Source organism: Aphanomyces astaci (assembly GCF_000520075.1).
Source record: "Aphanomyces astaci strain APO3 unplaced genomic scaffold supercont1.8, whole genome shotgun sequence".
Taxonomy (NCBI): domain Eukaryota; phylum Oomycota; class Saprolegniomycetes; order Saprolegniales; family Verrucalvaceae; genus Aphanomyces; species Aphanomyces astaci.
The window spans coordinates 925,125-936,200 of NW_009798271.1; the positions used below are offsets into that span (position 1 = coordinate 925,125).

General features: G+C 47.6%; 4 protein-coding genes and 1 pseudogene across 5 annotated transcripts; 3 read left to right on the forward strand and 2 right to left on the reverse strand.

The window, feature by feature from the left end:
• Nucleotides 1-522: 522 nt before the first annotated feature.
• H257_04748 lies at nt 523-595 on the reverse strand (annotated as a pseudogene). Its single transcript has one exon. The product of its transcript is annotated as a tRNA-OTHER (tRNA).
• Nucleotides 596-3,189: 2,594 nt separating this feature from the next.
• H257_04749 (hypothetical protein) lies at nt 3,190-4,514 on the forward strand (the record flags this gene model as incomplete). The annotated part of the gene is made up of 2 exons (XM_009829370.1): nt 3,190-3,399; nt 4,296-4,514. The coding sequence occupies 2 exons, from the start codon at nt 3,190-3,192 to the stop codon at nt 4,512-4,514; spliced, it is 429 nt and encodes a 142-aa protein (XP_009827672.1).
• Nucleotides 4,515-5,623: 1,109 nt separating this feature from the next.
• Nucleotides 5,624-8,012, reverse strand: H257_04750 (hypothetical protein; the record flags this gene model as incomplete). The annotated part of the gene is made up of 4 exons (XM_009829371.1): nt 5,624-5,875; nt 5,988-6,304; nt 6,913-7,162; nt 7,437-8,012. 4 exons carry the CDS (start codon nt 8,010-8,012, stop codon nt 5,624-5,626), a joined length of 1,395 nt encoding a protein of 464 aa, XP_009827673.1.
• A 172-nt stretch (nt 8,013-8,184) lies between these two features.
• On the forward strand, nt 8,185-8,544 carry H257_04751 (hypothetical protein; the record flags this gene model as incomplete). Its single annotated transcript, XM_009829372.1, has 1 exon — nt 8,185-8,544. One exon carries the CDS (start codon nt 8,185-8,187, stop codon nt 8,542-8,544), a length of 360 nt encoding a protein of 119 aa, XP_009827674.1.
• A 39-nt stretch (nt 8,545-8,583) lies between these two features.
• Nucleotides 8,584-9,400, forward strand: H257_04752 (hypothetical protein; the record flags this gene model as incomplete). The annotated part of the gene is made up of 3 exons (XM_009829373.1): nt 8,584-8,803; nt 9,164-9,261; nt 9,329-9,400. 3 exons carry the CDS (start codon nt 8,584-8,586, stop codon nt 9,398-9,400), a joined length of 390 nt encoding a protein of 129 aa, XP_009827675.1.
• Nucleotides 9,401-11,076: the final 1,676 nt, after the last annotated feature.

Below are 11,076 nucleotides of genomic sequence, written 5' to 3' on the forward strand. Positions count from 1 at the left end.
TATAGTCGATATATATGCACTGCCTAGATATAGAATGAACCTTGCTTGCAGTACCAACGGATGACTGAATGCGCAAGGGGATCGATCACTTACATACCCGTGGACCCAGTGAGCAGTGTGTGTGAGGTGGCAAATTGAAGAATGACGACATTGAAATGTGTGGTTGGCCATAAAAAATAAATATTTATCCAATCAAAACGCAATATTTCTGGAAGATGATAGGGTGTTGAACAAGAGCATGCATGCTGCGTCGTATTGACTGACTGATGTAACTAGCCTTGCATTGCAGGTACCTTATTCACAACTAACACAGTGATAACGAAAGGTGCTGATACAGTATACTAGAGGATTAGCCCGTCGTTGTTGCTCGCATCAACGATGACCAAATCCATTTCTGCTAGTAAGGCAAGACAAGTATTCTAGAGTCCTGAACCATGCCAGAAGTTGAGCTAGCAATGTGATGTAGCCCTGTGATTTTCCTTGTTATCCGGATTCCCCAGGGGGGAACTGACAAATCCTTGCAGAAATAATCCGGGGATCGAACCCTCGACCTTTGAGTTAAGAAACCGATGCTCTACCACTGAGCTATTTTCCCTCCCCTAAGGTTATCCATGGGATTGGATTTCATTTTGAAAATCAATTACGATACATATTGTTATCTTGATCAAATTATGATCATTTGACTACAAATTTTGTGTTTAGGGTATTCGATTTATAGAGTGACCCAATCCTTTTGCACGGGTTATAAATTCGCAAGCAGCATTCCAATATGCATTTTCCCCTTTCCGGATAGACATGAAGAGGATATTTATTTGCAAAGGTTTGCTTCAAATATTTTTCCGCCGATTGATTGGTTCTTGAGCTTAGGCCCTGGCCGGGGAACTAAAACCCTGAACGAACCCTGAACAAATTTACCCTGAACGACTTAAATTTGATTGGTTGATTTATCCGAAATCCGGTTGCATTCCGTTAACTTCGTTCAGGGTTGCGCAGCAACCCCGAATGTGGTGTGAGATAACCAATCATATTTGACCTTCGTCATCTGGCTTCACTCTCACTGTCCTTCTTGCTTTGTCGACGTCAATATGGCTAAGCAAACACAGCTCACATCTAGTGCCGCCGACACAGTCATGCCCACAAAGGCGCGGAAATCAGCAAAGCTTCCCAAGTCCTCATTGGGTCCGAGCGGTGCACGTATGACTAAAACTACACCAACGAGCGCGAACGCCAAGTCCAAGTGGTGTGAATCGTCGATCGCTGCAATGTTCCGCCTCCGATACAACGACATGGGCCCTCGATTCGATGAAGTCAAGAACAACCCAAATGAAGAAAGCCTCATACGATCTTCTTGCTGCCGAGCTATCCATCGAAATGGGCAGACTGTTTGAAGCACTAAAAGTGCAAAACAAGGTAATGTACTTATTGTGCACGATCTTCTAACATTATATCCTTTTGTGACATAGAATATTTGTAGCTGCACGACCTGAAAAAGTCGTGGTTTACGCCACGAGTGAAGGCCACGGGAAATGGTATTTGGTTCGTATGAAGCCGGTTTACTACGACGTCATGTTCGAATACTGGGGGAGTATGGCGGGCCTCAGCCGCGAGACGCTAATGTCTACTGACATTACTGCAAGTACCACTCAACTTGATGTGTCAGATAACGGCAACGTTGTGCCCAATGCGGGCGATTATGGCAGTGATGGCAGTTCAACCATGGTGGAAAGCGATGACGATGAAGTGGAACCCCCGCAAACGGCCCATGTGGAGCGTAAATTGTTTTCTGGAAAAATGAAGATGGACACCAGCAAGCGTGGTAAAGCTAAGTCTCCGTCACACGCGGAGTCACTTTTGAAAGGCCTGGCTTGCAGTCCATCGGCATCGCGGTATCGTCGTCGCGTGCTGCTCCGAGTAGTGAACGACAAAATCTTGTCCGCACTCGAGGTTCAAACTGCCGCTATCGATAGACAGTCTGGTCAATTAGAGCGACTTCTCGAATTTTTGATTAATCGTGGATAATTCGGAGTTTTGTTGTACTACGTACTACTAGTAGTAGTACTTGAAGTACTACGTAGTATCTCATTTTTGTCATTGAAGTGCAAGTGGAAATTGTGTTGATTATTTGTAGAGCGCCTTCGCAATTCTGTCTCTACGATGCCTCGATACTGTACGCAACACTGCATTGGTCTCGACGGTGTTTCGCTTGGAGTCTGGTATCGGTTGGCAGTACAGATTTCGTTCTTGCTCGGTGTTCGCCTCAAACATTGAATCATTCAAGTGGAGCATGATGTTGTGCAATACAAAGCAGGACATAACATGCGTCACGGTTGAGCCCAACGTTTTCTCGTTCATTGGTCCTTTCAGGATTCGAAACCTCTCTTTGAGGCGACCAAATGCGCACTCCACAGCCATACGCGTACTTGATAGGGTGTAGTTAAAGTGCGCCTGACACGCATTCAAAGGCCCCCAGCCTTCTTCGTGGGGAAGGTATGGAATCATGAGCCAAGGGAACAACACGTATCCAGCGTCACCAATCATGTAGCATCCCTTGGGTGCCTTTGCTCGAAATGTGTTGCCAATTTCCGACAGTTTCCAGATCTTTTTATCTGAAAACGAATCCGCCCATGTCGACACTCATAAAAGACCCACGGCTGTCCACAACGGCCTGTACATTTAACGAAGGATCCCCATGTCGATTGTAAAACCCCTCGTGTTGATGCGGCCGCACAATTTCAATCAGAGTGCCGTCGATAGCCCCAACCACACCCACCATTCCGCCCTTCGACTCAAAGCCGAGTTGTACTTGGCGCCATTCATGTAGTGAACGAGGGAGGCAAATCCATCTCGTGGCCATCCCACTTAAAACCCCCGACAAGCACGATACAATCAATCAATATCCATGCACCACGACTTGGATACTCCAAACACACCTCCAACTTCACGATAACCACCAGTAGATCCCATAAAGTAGAGGTACATGGCGACTTTTTTCTCAAACGAGTGGGTTTTGGCGTACCGATCGATATTGAAGTCACCCATGTCAGCTCGAAGGATGGTGCAAATTTGGACAAAACTTCTTTGGTTACATCGTAAATTATTTTGAAACCACTGGTCGTACTGGTCGTCACGTAGCATTGCATCAAACTCCACTTCGTTCACCGTCAGAATGTTGTACTTCTTGGCCTTAGGATGCGCGGGGTCGATTACAACTGCAACACATACTCCGGCAACGGCAACAGCGACGGCTGCAATCGCAGAAAATGTTTGGTCAGCATCTGCAACACCGCCGCCACAACAGCAGGGGCCACCACCAACGCCACAACCACCACAGCCACAGCCAGAGGGCCAGCTACCAACGACACTGCCAACGTCACAATCACCACATGGGTCGTGACCATTGTCACTGGCACTACTTTCCATTGTTGCTGTTCACAGGATAACTGGTAGTGTTCCCCGGACAGAACATTTGACTGGTTTTCGTTCTGGGTTTTTCCCCGACCAGGGCCTTAGAAGGCATTGAGGGGACCGGGATTAGGGTATAAAATTAAGATACATCAATTGAAAATTTCGTTGTCGGTTCCATGTCAAATAAAATATTGAAATGCATATATAGATATTTAGAGGTACTATATCTATGAGTTCAAGTCACTGTCACTAGTGCCAGACGATATATCCGAGCTGATGAGTTCTGCATCGTCTTCATCATTGGCAGCAAGTGGGGGTCCCCCAAAAATCACATAAATCGCATATTTGTCGTTGTGTCCCAGCATATGTTGTACTTGTGTCAACTTGTCGCAGATGTGCCAACCAAAAACCAGGAACACAAATCGACTGGTTCAAAGTGGGTTTGACCTCTTGCACACGACATTCGGTCCTGCTTGCTGCAGTGGTGATGAGATCCTCGCCTCTGGGGCTAAGAGGGCTCGACAAAGGCATCACCAGCATACGATGCACCGCAACCAGCTTCTCCTGGCTCTCATGTTGCTCCTGCGTATGCAAATACGGACTCGAAATAAGGTCTCAAGTCACAAATGCTCATTGTTCTCACACACACTACTCTAGATTATATCGACTGCACTCGTCACACCGAGTGAAATACCATGGCACGCAATGTACATGCGTAAATGCGATCGCAGCTTCATGGCGACAGCAAGTCTTGATGTTGTATCTTTTGAGCGCCTTCTGGGCGTATTTTCACAACACTACATTTTAAAATCTGGACCAGGTAGATCATTTAGAAATTGACAATCAATTAATGAACATCAGATCGACGTGGTAGACCTCCTCGTTGTGAGGAAAAGCACGTTGTCCTCGCATGCCTGTTGCACTCATACACCGCCCCCGTTGAACACAAGACTCTTTGTGTGCTGTTTGACATGCCACCCACGACACTTTCGCGAGTGCTGCTCAATGCCGAATGCGCTCTTCTCAGGGCACTCAAGTCCATGCCCGAAGCCTCGATCCGCTTTCCCGACCATGCGACGCAATTGGGCCGATGCCTGCACTGCTCGTGAGCCTGACGCACCTCGAATTGCCTTCTTCCTCGATGGAAAGAACTACCGTGTACAGGAACCCAGCCACAGAGATGTTCAAAACGCATTTTACAATGGTTTTGGTAGCTTCTAATTTAGCCAACATTATCACATATTTGATATGTCAATTTCTCACATATTTCAAATGCCTCCGTTTTAATAGGTTGGTTGCATTCGGTTTATGTCACTGGCGTATTGCTTTACGGAGTCGATGGCACACTCGTTTGGGGGAAGCACAACTTTCTCGGCTCTTGGAACGATGGAGAAATGAGTCGACCATTCATCGAACTATAAGGAAGCCAGGGCGTTTTGGCCCCTGGTGTGTGTGTTGCTGCGGACACTGCATTTCCCCTGAAAGACGGGAACCGCAGCATCGTAACTCCTTTGAAATCCTGTGACATCGACAAGACATCGCCCATGCTGCGTGCTGCTGTTGAGCGTGTCAGTAACGCAATTACTTCGTTACGTCAGGCTGTGGAGTGGGGTATGGGTTCTGCCCCGATTGTCTACCGCACATTGGGATTGCCACTCCCTTACAATCCAACTGTTCGTGCCCGACGACTAAGCACGATCTACCGCTTGTACAACTACCGAGTTAGCTCCACGGGTATACGTATGTGGCAGCTTGGTTCCGTGCCACAATGCATGATTGGTAGAAAACAATCACTCTGAAATTTCCAGCCAATCAGATGCAATTTTGACAGATAACTGGATAAAATCAAGTGGCTCGGAACTGTTTTCAGCCTATCGATATTTCCACTCTTTTAATTCATTTTCCATCAACACTAATACGAAGTTCGACATGATTTTATGTTCTACGAACTGCATTAATTCTCCTCTTTAAGAAACACAATTATAATAGCAATTTGGAGTAAAGGAAGCCCTCCATCGAAGGGTTCCAAAAAGTGTCACGGTACTGCGCCCATACGTGTATAAGCCAAATTCGCTCTGTATTTCAACCAAATAATTGATAACAACAATTGTTTCCAAATTTAGTTTTGATTTTTTTATTTGAACCAAAATAGTTGATGACAACAATTATTATCAAATTTAGTTTGAGTTTCCTAAAAACTTGGTCATGAACGACATCATTAGAGTTTCATGCTGGTGCTCACGTTTGCGAGCTTCTCGCTCCCGATCTTCACGATCCAATAGGTCTTGACGGCGTTGTTCGTCCTCACGACGACGCTGATCAGCCTGCTCGCGCTTCCACGCTTCCCGCTGTTCCGCCTGTTCTTTTCGCCACTCAAATTCACGAGCACGAGCATCAGACTCCATTTTGAGAAAAATGGACATGATAGGACCCGATACCGGTGCGCTTTCAGACGCAGCGGCGAGCTTAGCTAAATAAAGAACATTATTAGGAAAATAATCTGGACAAAAAACGTTTAATTGAAATGAAGTGATTTGAAAAAGGAACAAGATGCCGAATTCATACCGATGGAGTTGTCCAACGAAGAGCGACGCCGAGCAGCCATGGACAGCATGGGCTTGTTTTACAACCGTCAATAACGCGGCTGCGTCCGTGCCGATCCGAGAGGACACCACAAGCTCCTCAACAGCCTCAGAGACTTCCTGCGGGCTGTTGCCGTCGGACCCAACATCCGACCGCTCACTTGCAGCGTGAAGCTCCATCACGTCCACCTTGGACTCAATAGCCCAATATAGGCGCTTGGCGCGTTCAATTTTGGGAGGGCAGTACGATGTCCCTGTTGGCTTCGTTTTGTTGTTCAAGCCTTGGAAGCGGCGCCTCAGACTGATACCATCGCGTTCTGGCCAGTTCGATTGCCCAGTACGGTTTTATTCGAATGCCACACGATCCTACATGTTGCCGCCGAAGGGCTTAAACTCCTCGACGAGGTCCAGGAGCCGCGTCGTCTCCTCAGATGAGAAGTGCTTCGACTTGGTTCGTGGCTTCCGTGCGTTCATCAAATGGGATTGCTACAGGATGGTCGGGAACCAAAAAATGACTGGTCTCAACCGTCCTGCTGGCTGTCCAAGTTGTTGGACGCAGAGAAGTCTCGAAACACGTAAAGAACTCCATATCTGCGCATCACTCGACACAAACACAAGTCTGTGTAACGATTATGTCACTACATGTGTTTGCCATGTGTGGTGTTTATGTTTGCGTTTAGTTATGTGATTTTTGGGGGACCCCCAGTAAGTCATAGAGATTTGTGACAAGCGTTTCACAATGACGAACACAATTCCAATTGACAGCAGGGGCAGCTGCAAAAAACAGCATCGCGGCGAGCACGAACGTCGGCAAAGGTAGTGTCAGCAGTATTCAACACACCAACATCACCCTTCACCTTTGCCCATACCATATTCAATAGGTTGCAGATCCGAGTGATGCGGTGGAGTGAACACAATGTCTGACCACGGGAGCGAGCCATCGACATAACAACTGGGTCCGCACGCGCCGAAAGTACATGTTTGAGACGACCCCATATCGTCTTCTTCAAGTCGTGACACTCCACATCCACTCCATAGCGTTGACAAGCCAGCAGCAGACCCGCCTTGCGCCATGTTCCGCGAGGGATGTCCGCAGGTAAGCCCTTGTGGTACTTCGCGTTATCCATGACGAAGGTGACGCCACCCTTTCCGAGTGCCTCAACACTGTCCATGGCCTACTCGAACCATTCGATGAGTATGCGTGATTGAACATTCGGTGGTAATCCTTAGGATCATCTCGTATCTTCTTCCCTTCCTCGAAGACGTCAAGGCCGATCACCTTGGACTCAAGCGCGGTCAGACTCAAGGCCGTGCCATGATGCCGGCGATAAAGCACATTCGACGACCCTTGTGCTTGTCCTTCACAGGATCATCAGTGGTAGGATCATATAGGCTGTCTTGATGTCTCGAGTAGAGATGGTGTATGTAGCTTTCGTACAGATACACGACCGGTGTGTCGGGCGACAAGTTCGTCATTCGTTTGATATAGATATCCCGGGCGGCAGCATGCGCGGCGGACACACTGTAAGACGCCTTGCCACGGCACTTGCCTCGTTTGAATCCCATTCTATCCAAGTGCAGTTGTACAACCCGCAGGCAAGATGCCACACGCCTGTCTACGTCACATTGTATTACGCCGGTGTCGAGTAGCACGGCCATGACGTCCTTTGCAACAGTCCGGACTCGGGTCATACTGCGCGGGCGGACGAATTGGCGCACGAGAGATGTCACGGCGTGTGTGCTTGGTATGCGTGTTGGTCGTGCATGCTGGTTCGATGGTGGTGTGGCAACGTTTATCGTATTTGTGCGCAAGTAGTCGGACCACACTTCCTTAACAATCTTTCGGCTGCGTCCAAGAAGGCGTGCGATCGTAAATTTAGTAGATGCATTGCGTACGTTGTCGCAACGAAGCTCAACATGAAGACGGAGAATGTCAAGACGTTCTTCTTTAGTTAGACTTCTTTGTCGCTCCTGCCGAATGTAGGCAGTAATGTCGTCGTTGTCTTCGTCAGTGATGGTTGTCATGGTTGGAATTCAATAGAGAGATTTCGCAAACCCCCGCGTTCGCGGTCGCATTCCCGTACACTCCATATTTCAATAATTGTATGGGAAACCTCCAAAACATAGTTAATCTTCCCGTACAATTGTACGATTGTGCGGGAGAGTCTCCCATTCCCAAAAGACACGACTAGCTACCATGGCGCAAAGCGAACAGCGCCGCAACTGGTCGTGGGACGAGGACAAGGTTTTGCTGATTCAACCAGCCACAGACAAGCCGTTCGCGGCTGAAAAGGGTCAATTGACGAAAGCGTGGCAGGCGTTGGCGAACACGTTGCTGGCTTGCGACCACTTCACCCGGGTGGTGGATGGCCGAAAGGTGCAGAACCGATTTTCTGCACTTGTCGAAGAGCACCGTCGTTTCAACAAGGCCTCGGCGAAGCTCTCCGGTGATGACGAAGAAGAGACGGAGAAACACATCCTTCTCGACGACATAGTTGCTCTCCTAGACGATGTGAAAGAAATCGCATCGCAGAAGACGAGCAACAGCGTGGTCTAAAAAGAGAAGGCGGAGCAAGGAGCCCTAATTCTGCGGGACATGGCTATGCGCACAATGAAGCGACGCAACGACAACGATGGTGACGAGCAGAAGACGAAGCCAGCCCTCGACAATCGTCGAAACAGCTTAGCAGCCGCCATCGAGGCTGAGAGCGAGCGTGAGTTGGTGGTGCGGGAAAAAGAGCTGTCATTCCAACAGTTTAAACTCGAGTCGGAGATGAATCAGCGAGAACTGGATCGCGAAGAAAGACAAGAGGAGCGTAAACACCAAATTCTAATGGCGCGAATTGACAACGAAAAGATGTTACTACGTAGTAGGCATGTTTAAAGCCTTTGCAGAAAGCAAGAAATAAGATTACATTTTTGTCCAACGGTATATTTTCTTTTGATTTTATTCCTTCGTCAAATACTCTTTAGTGTCGGCGGCGGCAAGTTGAAGTATGTTGAGATTTGATTTCCTCCATTGTAGCAGCAGTTGACTGACCATATAGTTGAACACTCGACACAACTGCTCTCTGGACCTCCCAAATGTCGCCATCATGTCGTAGTATGTCACAGGGTAGCGTAGACGACGGAGAAAGATACACATGACTTCCACACCAACAATACGATCGCGGCAGCTCGTTACGATGACATTGGGAATCCCCAGCAAACAGGTCAGTTCCAGCACACCACCAACGTCAAACCGGAAAGGCAGCAGGGCATCGGCATCGCGCATGTTCAAATCGAACCTCACGTCTGGAATGAGTGGTCGCTCAATCGGTATGCCAAGGGCATACTCATAGAGTGCCATTGCAAGCTTGGGGCGGAGTTTCTTCCTCTTGGCCCACTTGACCAAGAAAAGAGCGAATGTGTAGTCCGTGTTATCCATCGAGCAAGGAAAGTAAGAGTTGCGAAATCTCCCTAATGACTGGCAGTGGAAGTTGTGGCAATGTATTAGTCTTTGGGGGCGGTGATATCGCTGAGTATTTATTTTATTATGTGCCTTTGGAAAAATTTATGTTATTATGTTAAAGAGGTTATGTATTGTCATTGTGAAAATTGACAGTCTTTCGTCATGCTTTGTAACATATCTCGTAGGATATTACTTTTATGCACCCAAATAAAGTTCTATTCCTCCAATCAAGTCCCACACACATACAAAATTTCGGAGAAAAAGGTTTTCTTGAACTCGAGATGAGCATATTTGTCCCTTCGATGCCTTCGACCACTGTTGGATCTTAAATTGAGTCATGCTTTCGACCACTGGGGGGCTCCCAAAACCTTCGCAATACACATTTTCAGTCACAATTTCGTCCGGATGAGTGCTTCATTTTAATCATGCCATCATCGATTGAGAGGGTATTCACCGAGATGTGCTACCAAAACCGACACAAGACACAATAACAATAAAGTATATGATTGGCTGAATTATTGGTGGCGCGTGGACAGTTCAGAAGAAAAGAAAATGCGTCTTGGTGTAGCTGGAGTCCTCTGGTGCCGCCGCCGCCGACAACGCAGGGTGCTGGTAGCTCATCGCCTCCGAGCATCTCTCAGAGAGCGGAACAAGATTAATGCTCGGTCACTACTCCACGAACAAGTAGATTGTCCCTGGTACACTATGTATGCAACACGTGGCCCAGCCTCTTTCATCTCTACCGTGTCATTATTTGATAGTCTGCTCGTCTTGTTTTCCGGTGTGTACGAACAACCCAGTAGACGTGGCATGGTTTTTGAGTGTTTCGAACTTGCGACGGAGCGAGTCGATGTCTCGTTTTGGGAACGCCTTTCCATTAGTGTTGTAGGCATCAGCTAGCTACCTTTGCCCAGCCATTGCGTCCTGCTGGGAGGAATAGCTCTATCTTGTCGAGCATGAGCTCGGTCGACGCAGGACACCACCCTTTACCACGACGCGGCATAACGTAGAATGGCTAGCCACGTATGCGTTCCCTGAGAAATGGTGTACTTCTTTATAGAGGTAATTTTGTGTGGTTAGATGACACAAATCACAATTCTGTGCAGACCACAAAATCATCTCCACAAAATGAGTCGCGTATTTTTATTTGAAAAACAGAGGTTTTGTGACATTAGGGAGATTTCGGAGATGAGTATTTATTTATTTATCTTTATCCTTAAAATAACCTCTGAAGATTTATAGGGTTGAGGAAAACTCCGGAACTTAGTACCAGAATCCATGAAATGGGTCCATTTTGGGGATTCGAATCCTCGACCATGATTGGCCAGATCTGTTGACTTGTGATTGGCCAGATCTGTTGACTTGGTGCAACGCTTTTCTGTTGTTGGCACTTCGAATGGAGCGTGGAGGTGGAAGCGTGGAGGATGACCCACATGAAGTGGAGGTCAATCAGAGGCGCGGTGGGAGCGATCAAGTTCATGATAACCTCCATCTTTATGCATAGTGACGTAGAATCATCACATGTATACACTTGTAGGAACTACGAAAAGCAACTTAGGCGGCGCCCAACGCCGCAGCTTAGTCAGCCGCGCCTAGCAGTACATCCGACCGGAGTTGTACCAGCGGCTATCAACGATA